General features: G+C 51.4%; 1 protein-coding gene across 4 annotated transcripts in view; it reads left to right on the forward strand.

Annotated features, from left to right (window-relative positions):
• LOC139364806 (neurogenic locus notch homolog protein 3-like) overlaps positions 1 to 13,053 on the forward strand; it is a 53,244-nt gene that overhangs the window by 30,961 nt on the left and 9,230 nt on the right. For all 4 annotated transcript variants that reach the window (XR_011626497.1, XR_011626498.1, XR_011626499.1 and 1 more), the window contains exons 10-17: positions 2,674 to 2,907; positions 3,044 to 3,493; positions 7,297 to 7,683; positions 7,909 to 8,137; positions 8,271 to 8,472; positions 8,760 to 8,916; positions 9,470 to 9,654; positions 9,788 to 9,920. Coding sequence is in view for 1 of the 4 variants with exons in the window: in XM_071101907.1 (XP_070958008.1) it covers positions 2,674 to 2,907; positions 3,044 to 3,493; positions 7,297 to 7,683; positions 7,909 to 8,137; positions 8,271 to 8,472; positions 8,760 to 8,916; positions 9,470 to 9,654; positions 9,788 to 9,920 (1,977 nt within the window). In the remaining 3 variants the exon portion in view is untranslated. The remainder of the gene's footprint in view (positions 1 to 2,673; positions 2,908 to 3,043; positions 3,494 to 7,296; positions 7,684 to 7,908; positions 8,138 to 8,270; positions 8,473 to 8,759; positions 8,917 to 9,469; positions 9,655 to 9,787; positions 9,921 to 13,053) is intronic.

The following is a 13,053-nucleotide window of genomic DNA, read 5'->3' on the forward strand; positions in this document are numbered from 1 at the left end:
GCAGCACTCAACTCTCTCTGCACCAACACACCACACGGCTCTGGGGTTGAGACTGGGCTGGGGTTGAGGCTGGGCTGGGGTAGAGGCTGGGCTGGGGTTGAGAATGGGCTGGGGTTGAGGCTGGGCTGGGGTTGAGGTTGGGCTGGGGTTGAGACTGGGCTGGGGTTGAGGCTGGGCTGGGCTGGGGTTGAGACTGAGCTGGGGTTGAGACTGAGCTTGGGTTGAGACTGTGCTGGGGTTGAGGCTGGGCTGGGGTTGAGACTGAGCTTGGGTTGAGACTGGGCTGGGGTTGAGACTGGGCTGGGGTTGAGGCTGGGCTGGGGTTGAGGCTGGGCTGGGGTTGAGGCTGGGCTGGGGTTGAGACTGGGCTGGTGTTGAGGCTGGGCTGGGGTTGAGAATGGGCTGGTGTTGAGGCTGGGCTGGTGTTGAAGCTGGGCTGGGGTTGAGGCTGGGCTGGGGTTGAGACTGGGTTGGGGTTGAGAATGGGCTGGGGCTGAGACTGGGCTGGGGTTGAGCCTGGGCTGGTGTTGAGACTGGGCTGGGGTTGAGGTTGGGCTGGGGTTGAGACTGGACTGGGGTTGAGACTGGGCTGGGGTTGAGGCTGGGCTGGGGTTGAGGCTGGGCTGGGGTTGAGACTGAGCTGGGGTTGAGACTGAGCTTGGGTTGAGACTGGGCTGGGGTTGAGACTGGGCTGGGGTTGAGGCTGGGCTGGGGTTGAGGCTGGGTTGGGGTTGAGAATGGGCTGGTGTTGAGGCTAGGCTGGGGTTGAGGCTGGGCTGGTGTTGAGGCTGGGCTGGGGTTGAAACTGGGCTGGGGTTGAGACTGGGCTGGGGTTGAGGCTGGGCTGGGGTTGAGGCTGGGTTGGGGTTGAAACTGGGCTGGGGTTGAGGCTGGGCTGGGGTTGAGACTGAGCTGGGGTTGAGCCTGAGCTTGGGTTGAGACTGGGCTGGGGTTGAGACTGGGCTGGGGTTGAGGCTGGGCTGGGGTTGAGGCTGGGCAGGGGTTGAGGCTGGGCTGGGGTTGAGACTGGGCTAGGGTTGAGGCTGGGCTGGTGTTGAGGCTGGGCTGGGGTTGAGAATGGGCTGGTGTTGAGGCTGGGCTGGTGTTGAAGCTGGGCTGGGGTTGAGGCTGGGCTGGGGTTGAGGCTGGATTGGGGTTGAGAATGGGCTGGGGCTGAGACTGGGCTGGGGTTGAGCCTGGGCTGGTGTTGAGGCTGGGCTGGGGTTGAGGTTGGGCTGGGGTTGAGACTGGACTGGGGTTGAGACTGGGCTGGGGTTGAGGCTGGGCTGGGGTTGAGGCTGGGCTGGGGTTGAGACTGAGCTGGGGTTGAGACTGAGCTTGGGTTGAGACTGGGCTGGGGTTGAGACTGGGCTGGGGTTGAGGCTGGGCTGGGGTTGAGACTGGGTTGGGGTTGAGAATGGGCTGGTGTTGAGGCTAGGCTGGGGTTGAGACTGGGCTGGTGTTGAGGCTGGGCTGGGGTTGAAACTGGGCTGGGGTTGAGACTGGGCTGGGGTTGAGGCTGGGCTGGGGTTGAGGCTGGGTTGGGGTTGAGACTGGGCTGGGGTTGAGGCTGGGCTGGGGTTGAGGCTGGGCTGGGGTTGAGGCTGGGCTGGGGTTGAGTCTGGGCTGGGGTTGAAATGTGGTTGAGGTTGGGCTGGGGTTGAGGCTGGGCTGGGGTTGAGACTGGGCTGGGGTTGAGACTGGGCTGGGGTTGAGACTGGGCTGGGGTTGAGCCTGGACTGAGGCCCCTAATCCCCATCTTCTCCCCAGCCGGTCCCTCGGACCCCAGGATCACACACAGGGTCACCCAGGGCCAGCAGCTGCTGGGGGTGCGGGGGGTTGGGGCTGGTCATCCCCCTGACATCTGTTCCTCTGTACCCCACAATACATACCCCCACACACCCCAACACGCTGCACTGGCTTTGTGGTATATCTTAGCTCACTCAAGGTCATTCCCATTCATATTAACATCTATGTGTAAGACTGTGAACAGCTCAGCTGTTTTTAGCATGTTTCTTGAGCAGGTGTGTTTGTGTTGGTCTAGTGTGTGTGTATGTGTGTGTATGGGGGAGCCTGTTGCATTGTTTAGCGGTGACCAGCTGCTTGGTATTCCCTGTGTCCCCACACCCCCCCTCCTCTGTTGTTGAGTGAAGTGGCCCTGTTAGACGTGGCGTGGACCATTGTCCCCGGTGGGAACAAAGCCAGGCCTGTGAGCCTTGTCAAGGGCCCTACTCCTTCTACACCGCAAGGCCCTGTCCCCTGGCCCACAGCACGATGGGGCCTACCTAGCACCCGGCACAGCAGCACTCAACTCTCTCTGCACCACCACACCACACGGCTCTGCTCTGCACACTAACGAACCAACTAACACTGCTCAGTCTCACACACACACACACACCACCGTCGGCATGGAAACCACGGGGCCCAGAACTCCAAACTGTAGAAGCTTTCATAGAGAGAGAAAGAGTGGGAAATAGGGGGAGGAAATAGAGAGGGATAAAGAGGGAAGTGGAGATGGAGAGAAGTGAATGGGAGAGGGGAAATGGTAGGAGGGGTTTGGATGAGGAGAGGTGGCAGGCAGATTTAAAGACAAAAAACTGTCTAAAAGATGAAGAGTGAGACGCAAAGAAACCCCAGGAGGCCTGTTCTAATTCTTGTTGTCTCTTCCCCAAGGGTACGAGGGCACACTGTGCGAGAGCAACACCAACAACTGCCAGCCCGACCCGTGCCACCACGGCACCTGCGTGGACGGCATCGCCAGCTACACGTGTAACTGCGAGGCGGGCTACACGGGTTACCGCTGCGAGAACCAGCTGAACGAGTGCCACAGTAACCCCTGCCAGAATGGGGGCAAGTGTGTGGACCTGGTCAACAAGTACATCTGCCAGTGTCAGCACGGTACCTCAGGTGAGAGAGCAGTACCAACAGAGATTCATAACACTAAATATCTTCTACTTTATTCTGATTATGGACACAGAGTTTCTGCTGGGGTCTCTGTCTTAGTACTGCTGTTTGATTGGTGTTCTCTCTCTTGTACACACAGGTACCAACTGTGAGATTAACTTTGATGACTGCGCCAGCAAACCATGTGACTATGGCATCTGCAAGGACGGCATCAACCGCTACGACTGCGTGTGCAAACCAGGCTTCACCGGCCCTCTGTGCAACGTGGAGATGGACGAGTGCTCGTCCGGACCCTGCAGGAACGGGGGGACGTGTGTGGACGAGGAGAACGGCTTCCACTGCCAGTGTCCCGAGGGCTTCCAGCCTCCCTACTGTTACTCCCAGGTGGACGAGTGTGGCAGCAACCCCTGTGTGCACGGCGCCTGCAGAGACGACATCAACGGCTACCGCTGTGACTGTGAGCCCGGCTGGGTGGGGAAGAACTGTGACCTAGACCGTAATGACTGTCTGCCCAGCCCCTGTCAGAACGCTGGCACCTGCATCGATCAGCTGAACGGATTCACCTGCAAGTGTCGCCAGGGCTTCAGAGGTGAGCCTGCTGTCCTATCCCTAACCCTATCTCTATCCCAGACCCTGACACTACCACAAACCCTGACTCTACCCCGAACCCTGACTCTATCCCAGACCCTGACTCTACCCCAAACCCTATCTCTATCCCAGACCCTGACACTACCACAAACCCTGACTCTACCCCGAACCCTGACTCTATCCCAGACCCTGACTCTACCCCAAACCCTATCTCTATCCCTAACCCTATCTCTATCCCAGACCCTGACTCTACCACAAACCCTATCTCTATCCCAGACCCTGACTCTACCACAAACCCTATCTCTATCCCAGACCCTGACTCTACCACAAACCCTATCTCTATCCCAGACCCTGACTCTACCACAAACCCTATCTCTATCCCAGACCCTGACTCTACCACAAACCCTGACACTACCACAAACCCTGACTCTACCCCGAACCCTGACTCTATCCCAGACCCTGACTCTACCCCAAACCCTATCTCTATCCCTAACCCTATCTCTATCCCAGACCCTGACTCTACCACAAACCCTATCTCTATCCCAGACCCTGACTCTACCACAAACCCTATCTCTATCCCAGACCCTGACTCTACCACAAACCCTATCTCTATCCCAGACCCTGACTCTACCACAAACCCTATCTCTATCCCAGACCCTGACTCTACCACAAACCCTATCTCTATCCCTAACCCTATCTCTATCCCAGACCCTGACTCTACCACAAACCCTATCTCTATCCCAGACCCTGACTCTACCACAAACCCTATCTCTATCCCTAACCCTATCTCTATCCCAGACCCTGACTCTACCACAAACCCTATCTCTATCCCAGACCCTGACACTACCACAAACCCTATCTCTATCCCAGACCCTGACTCTACCACAAACCCTATCTCTATCCCTAACCCTATCTCTATCCCAGACCCTGACTCTACCCCGAACCCTGACTCTACCCCGAACCCGAGCTCTATCCCTAACCCTATCTCTATCCCGAACCCTATCTCTATCCCAACCCTGACTCTATCCGAGACCCTGACTCTACCCCGAACCCTATCTCTATCCCTAACCCTATCTCTATCCCGAACCCTGACTCTACCCCGAAACCTATCTCTATCCCAACCCTGACTCTATCCGAGACCCTGACTCTACCCCAAACCCTATCTCTATCCCTAACCCTATCTCTATCCCGAACCCTATCTCTATCCCGAACCCTATCTCTATCCCAGACCCTGACTCTACCACAAACCCTATCCCTAACCCTATCTCTATCCCAGACCCTGACTCTACCACAAACCCTATCTCTATCCCTAACCCTATCTCTATCCCAGACCCTGACTCTACCACAAACCCTATCCCTAACCCTATCTCTATCCCAGACCCTGACTCTACCACAAACCCTATCTCTATCCCTAAAGCTATCTCTATCCCAGACCCTGGCTCTACCACAAACCCTATCTCTATCCCTAACCCTATCTCTATCCCAGACCCTGACTCTACCACAAACCCTATCTCTAACCCTGACTATATCCCTAACCCTGACTCTACCCCGAACCCTATCTCTATCCCAACCCTGACTCTATCCGAGACCCTGACTCTACCCCGAACCCTATCTCTATCCCTAACCCTATCTCTATCCCAGACCCTGACTCTACCACAAACCCTATCCCTAACCCTATCTCTATCCCAGACCCTGACTCTACCACAAACCCTATCTCTATCCCTAACCCTATCTCTATCCCAGACCCTGACTCTACCACAAACCCTATCCCTAACCCTATCTCTATCCCAGACCCTGACTCTACCACAAACCCTATCTCTATCCCTAAAGCTATCTCTATCCCAGACCCTGACTCTACCACAAACCCTATCTCTATCCCTAACCCTATCTCTATCCCAGACCCTGACTCTACCACAAACCCTATCTCTATCCCTAACCCTATCCCTAACCCTGACTCTACCCCAAACCCTATCTCTATCCCTAACCCTGACTATATCCCTAACCCTGACTCTACCCCAAACCCTATCTCTATCCCTAACCCTGACTATATCCCTAACCCTGACTCTACCCCAAACCCTATCTCTATCCCTAACCCTGACCAGATCCCTAACCCTGACTCTACCCCGAACCCTATCTCTATCCCTAACCCCGACTCTATCCCAGATCCTGACTCTATCCCAGATCCTGACTCTACCCCAAACCCTATCTCTATCCCTAACCCTGACCAGATCCCTAACCCTGACTCTACCCCGAACCCTGACTCTATCCCTAACCCTGACTCTATCCCTAACCCTGACTCTACCCCGAACCCTGACTCTATTCCAGACCCTGACTCTATCCCAAACCCTATCTCTATCCCTAACCCTGACTCTATCCCAGATCCTGACTCTACCCCAAACCCTATCTCTATCCCTAACCCTGACCAGATCCCTAACCCTGACTCTATCCCAGACCCTGACTCTATCCCAAACCCTATCTCTATCCCTAACCCTGACTCTATCCCAGATCCTGACTCTACCCCAAACCCTGTCTCTATCCCTAACCCTGACCAGATCCCTAACCCTGACTCTACCCCGAACCCTGACTCTATCCCTAACCCTGACTCTACCCCGAACCCTATCTCTATCCCTAACCCTGACTCTATCCAAGACCCTGACTCTATCCCAAACCCTATCTCTATCCCTAACCCTGACTCTATCCCAGATCCTGACTCTACCCCAAACCCTATATCTATCCCTAACCCTGACCAGATCCCTAACCCTGACTCTACCCCGAACCCTGACTCTATCCCTAACCCTGACTCTACCCCGAACCCTGACTCTATTCCAGACCCTGACTCTATCCCCAAACCCTATCGCTATCCCTAACCCTGACTCTACCCCAAACCCTATCTCTATCCCTAACCCTGACCAGATCCCTAACCCTGACTCTACCCCGAACCCTATCTCTATCCCTAACCCTGACCAGATCCCTAACCCTGACTCTACCCCGAACCCTATCTCTATCCCTAACCCTGACTCTATCCCTAACCCTGACTATATCCCAAACCCTATCTCTATCCCTAACCCTGACTCTATCCCTAACCCTGACTATATCCCTAACCCTGACTATATCCCTAACCCTGACTCTATCCCTAACCCTGACTCTATCCCTAACCCTATCCCTAACCCTGACTATATCCCTAACCCTGACTCTATCCCTAACCCTGACTCTATCCCTAACCCTGACTATATCCCTAACTCTGACTATATCCCTAACCCTGACTCTATCCCAAACCCTATCTCTATCCCTAACCCTGACTCTATCCCTAACCCTGACTCTATCCCTAACCCTGACTCTATCCCTAACCCTGACTCTATCCCTAACCCTGACTCTAGACACAGAGGCACTACAAACATACACCAGGCACCCGTGATGTATACGCTCTCACAGTATACAAACACATGGTAGATAAACACCAATCACTGTTTGAAAGTAAACCTGGAGATGCATGTATGCACCAAAACATTTGAACATCTACAGACCGTGTAAACTTCTGTACGTTGTTCTCATGCCAACTGATGCTTCACACAACTCAAGAGGCCTTGTTTGGTTTGGTTTCCAGATCATCCATAAAGGGTCCCATCTAATATACTGGCTCATAACGCCCCCTAGTGTATATCTAAAATAACTGCAGCGGGTGACACAGTTTACTAGTTTACCTAGTAAGGGTTATCCCCATGTTAAATGAACCTACTCAATGACTCTACTCTGTATCGTAATCTAACACATGTCCCTTGTGTCGCTCTGTCCTGCATTGCCTAGGTAACCTGTGCCAGGTCAACATCAACGAGTGTTCATCCAGTCCGTGTCTGAACCAGGGCACGTGTGTGGACGGCGTGGCCAGTTTCACCTGTCTGTGTGAGCTGCCCTACAGCGGGCCCACCTGTGCCGACGTGCTCACCCCCTGCTCCCCCAACCCCTGCGCCAATCATGCCCTGTGCACCAACACACCTGACTACCTGGGCTACCAGTGCAACTGCCAGCAAGGATGGCAAGGTCAGCTGTGCAACATTGACGTGAACGAGTGCATCGCCAACCCGTGTAAGAACCGTGGTACCTGCACCAACACACTGGGAGGGTTCATGTGCTCCTGCCGCGGCGGCTTCACCGGGCTCAACTGTGAGACGGACATCAATGACTGTGCCCCTAGTGAGTGACCAATGAGAGACTAGCAATATTCTATTACTGTACTTCATTATCCATAGAACCACAGTCTCTGCTGCTGCTGTACAATACTGGCCTCCGTATCTGCTTCTACTTCCTCCAACTCCAGTTTATCACATTATCCATAGAACTATAGTACTGTATAGACATATCATCCTCCTCCATCCCTAACCCTTCTCTCGCTTTCTCTCTCTCTCTGTCTTCCTGCAGACCCGTGTCTGAGTGGGGGTTCCTGTACGGACGGTGTGAACTCGATCCGCTGCAGCTGTCTGCCAGGCTTCACGGGGCCTCGCTGTGCCGTGGAGGTCAACGAGTGTCAGAGCGCCCCCTGTAAGAACGGCGGCACCTGCACAGACTACGTCAACAGCTACACCTGCACCTGCAGACCTGGCTTCACCGGCATTAACTGTGAGACCAACATCCCAGACTGCACTGAAAGGTGAGTCTCATAGTCCGCTGTGTTTGTGTGCGTGCACGTCTGCCCTTTGTGACCTTTGAAACAGTGCGTGTTCTGATGTGTGCAGAATGGATCAGCAGTGATGATTGAACTATCTTTTACCCTACACCCACAGCTCATGCTTCAACGGAGGTACCTGTACAGACAAGATCAACGGCTACTCCTGTACCTGTCGCTCAGGCTTCACAGGCTCCCACTGCCAGTATGAGGTGAATGAGTGTGACTCCCAGCCCTGCCTCAACGGAGGGGTCTGCCAGGACGCTCTGGAGTCCTTCCGCTGTTCCTGTCCCAAGGGATACACAGGCAACCGCTGCCAGGTACACACACAGCATATACTATTCTATTCTATACTATTCTGTTCTAAACTATTCTGTTCTATACTATTCTATGCTATTTTTTGCTATTCTATTATATTCTATACTATATTATACTATTAAATTCTAAACTATTATATTCTATACTATTCTATTATTTTCTATACTATGCTATTTTATTCTATAGTATATTCTATACTATTCTATTTTATACTAATCTAGAAAGCATTAACACAAACACATGTTCAGATACTGTGGTGTTAAGCTGGTTCTCTTCTCTGTCTCTCCAGATGCCAGTGGACTGGTGCAGACGCTCGTCTCCCTGTCAGAACGGGGGGCGCTGTCGTCAGAAGGACGCCTCCTTCTCCTGTGAGTGTCTGGGAGGCTGGTCTGGACGCTACTGTGACATCCCTGGGGTTTCCTGTGAGGTTGCCGCGCTCAAGAGAGGTACGGAGGCATGCTCTGTTCTTGTTAGTTGTGTGTGTGTGTGTGTGTGTTTACTGTAAGTGTTTAGCGCAGCGGTGTTAAACTCCGCGGGGGCCTCATTCGGTCTTCAACGAGGTCCAGAGGGCCGCACACAAAAATCTTTATATTTCCTCTCCATCAAAGTTAGCAAAGAATTGTCCTTTATCCATAGTTGTGGGATTTTCCGATGCTCCCTGACTGTCTAGCTTCATTTTGGTGATTATTAGAGAGCTGGACAGTCAACAAACGGTATGAATGTCGGCTCATTATCATTACTACACTGTTTTGATTTGGTTTTAGTCATTTTAAAGTATATTGAGTTCGTACATATATATTTTGTTTTACTCAACCACCCACAGGCCCTATGTTTGACACCCCAGGTTTAGTGCATGTATGTAGTATGTGTTTGTATTTATACCATGGTATAACCACCCACAGGCCCTATGTTTGACACCCCTGGTTTAGTGCATGTATGTAGTATGTGTTTGTATTTATACCATGGTATAACCATCCCCGGTCTCTTGTCTGCTCCCAGGCCTCCAGACAGACGAGCTGTGTCATCACGGAGGTCACTGTGTCAACACAGGCAACACCCACTACTGTAAGTGTCCCACAGACTACACAGACAGCTACTGTGAGAGCCAGGTGGACCACTGTGAGGACAAACACTGTCGCAACGGCGCCACCTGCAGGGGCTACGTGGGAGGATACCAGTGTGACGTGAGTCGGATTAGTCAAGTCAGAATTCTGTATAAACTGCAGTTTTGTCTAATAACTCTAAAGTGATTGTCTTAATGTTGTTGTAATATGGTTCTAGATATGATGTTAATGGAATGTGTCTATGGCCCTACAGTGTATGCCAGGCTACACCGGAGAGAACTGTGAGTTGGAGGTCAACGAGTGCCAGTCTCACCCGTGCCAGAACGGTGGCACCTGCATTGACCTGGTGGGACACTACATCTGTTCCTGCCCACCTGGCACCTTGGGTATGTCCTCTTCTGTCCTCACCCATGTCCTCTTCTGTCCTCACCAATGTCCTCTTCTGTCCTCACCCATGTCCTCTTCTGTCCTCACCCGTGTCCTCCTCCGTACTCACATGTCCTCTTCTGTCCTCACCCATGTCCTCTTCTGTCCTCACCCATGTCCTCCTCCGTACTCACATGTCCTCTTCTGTCCTCACCCATGTCTTCTTCTGTACTCACTCATGTCCTCTTCTGTACTCACCCATGTCCTCTTCTGTACTCACCCATGTCCTCTTCTGTCCTCACCCATGTCCTCTTCTGTACTCACCCATGTCCTCTTCTGTACTCACCCATGTCCTCTTCTGTACTCACTCATGCCCTCTTCTGTACTCACCCATGTCCTCTTCTGTACTCACCCATGTCCTCCTCCGTACTCACATGTCCTCTTCTGTCCTCACCCATGTCCTCCTCCGTACTCACATGTCCTCCTCCGTACTCACATGTCCTCTTCCATACTCATCCATGTCCTCTTCCATACTCACAACGTGTCCTCTTCCATACTCACAACATTTCCTCTTCCATACTCATCCATGTCCTCTTCCATACTCACAACATGTCCTCTTCCATACTCACAACATGTCCTCTTCCATACTCATCCATGTCCTCTTCCATACTCACAACATGTCCTCTTCCATACTCACAACATGTCCTCTTCCATACTCACAATGTGTCCTCTTCCATACTCACAACATGTCATCTTCCATACTCACAACGTGTCCTCTTCCATACTCACAACATGTCCTCTTCCATACTCACAACGTGTCCTCTTCCATACTCACAACGTGTCCTCTTCCATACTCACAACATGTCCTCTTCCATACTCACAACATGTCCTCTTCCATACTCACAACATGTCCTCTTCCATACTCATCCATGTCCTCTTCCATACTCACAACGTGTCCTCTTCCATATTCACAACGTGTCCTCTTCCATACTCACAACGTGTCCTCTTCCATACTCACAACATGTCCTCTTCCATACTCATCCATGTCCTCTTCCATACTCACAACATGTCCTCTTCCATACTCACAACATGTCCTCTTCCATACTCACAATGTGTCCTCTTCCATACTCACAACATGTCATCTTCCATACTCACAACGTGTCCTCTTCCATACTCACAACATGTCCTCTTCCATACTCACAACGTGTCCTCTTCCATACTCACAACGTGTCCTCTTCCATACTCACAACATGTCCTCTTCCATACTCACAACATGTCCTCTTCCATACTCACAACATGTCCTCTTCCATACTCATCCATGTCCTCTTCCATACTCACAACGTGTCCTCTTCCATATTCACAACGTGTCCTCTTCCATACTCACAACGTGTCCTCTTCCATACTCACAACGTGTCCTCCTCCATACTCACAACATGTCCTCTTCCATACTCACAACGTGTCCTCTTCCATACTCACAACATGTCCTCTTCCATACTCATCCATGTCCTCTTCCATACTCACAACGTGTCCTCTTCCATACTCACAACATGTCCTCTTCCATACTCATCCATGTCCTCTTCCATACTCACAACGTGTCCTCTTCCATACTCACAACATGTCCTCTTCCATACTCACAACGTGTCCTCTTTCATACTCACAACATGTCCTCTTCCATACTCATCCATGTCCTCTTCCATACTCACAACATGTCCTCTTCCATACTCACAACATGTCCTCTTCCATACTCATCCATGTCCTCTTCCATACTCACAACATGTCCTCTTCCATACTCACAACATGTCCTCTTCCATACTCACAACGTGTCCTCTTCCATACTCACAACATGTCATCTTCCATACTCACAACGTGTCCTCTTCCATACTCACAACGTGTCCTCTTCCATACTCACAACATGTCCTCTTCCATACTCATCCATGTCCTCTTCCATACTCACAACGTGTCCTCTTCCATACTCACAACATGTCCTCTTCCATACTCACAACATGTCCTCCATACTCACAACATGTCCTCTTCCATACTCACAACATGTCCTTTTCCATACTCACAACATGTCCTCTTCCATACTCACAACATGTCCTCTTCCATACTCATCCATGTCCTCTTCCATACTCACAACGTGTCCTCTTCCATACTCACAACATGTCCTCTTCCATACTCATCCATGTCCTCTTCCATACTCACAACATGTCCTCTTCCATACTCATCCATGTCCTCTTCCATACTCACAACATGTCCTCTTCCATACTCACAACATGTCCTCTTCCATACTCACAACATGTCCTCTTCCATACTCATCCATGTCCTCTTCCATACTCACAACGTGTCCTCTTCCATATTCACAACGTGTCCTCTTCCATACTCACAACGTGTCCTCTTCCATATTCACAACGTGTCCTCTTCCATACTCACGACGTGTCCTCTTCCATACTCACAACGTGTCCTCTTCCATACTCACAACGTGTCCTCTTCCATACTCACAACGTGTCCTCTTCCATACTCACAACATGTCCTCTTCCATACTCATCCATGTCCTCTTCCATACTCACAACGTGTCCTCTTCCATACTCACAACATGTCCTCTTCCATACTCATCCATGTCCTCTTCCATACTCACAACATGTCCTCTTCCATACTCATCCATGTCCTCTTCCATACTCATCCATGTCCTCTTCCATACTCACAACGTGTCCTCTTCCATACTCACAACATGTCCTCTTCCATACTCACAACGTGTCCTCTTCCATACTCACAACATGTCCTCTTCCATACTCATCCATGTCCTCTTCCATACTCACAATGTGTCCTCTTCCATACTCACAACATGTCCTCTTCCATACTCATCCATGTCCTCTTCCATACTCACAACGTGTCCTCTTCCATACTCACAACATGTCCTCTTCCATACTCACAACGTGTCCTCTTCCATACTCACAACATGTCCTCTTCCATACTCATCCATGTCCTCTTCCATACTCACAACATGTCCTCTTCCATACTCACAACATGTCCTCTTCCATACTCATCCATGTCCTCTTCCATACTCACAACATGTCCTCTTCCATACTCACAACATGTCCTCTTCCATACTCACAACGTGTCCTCTTCCATACTCACAACGTGTCATCTTCCATA

Source organism: Oncorhynchus clarkii, chromosome 13 (assembly GCF_045791955.1).
Source record: "Oncorhynchus clarkii lewisi isolate Uvic-CL-2024 chromosome 13, UVic_Ocla_1.0, whole genome shotgun sequence".
NCBI lineage: Eukaryota > Metazoa > Chordata > Actinopteri > Salmoniformes > Salmonidae > Oncorhynchus > Oncorhynchus clarkii.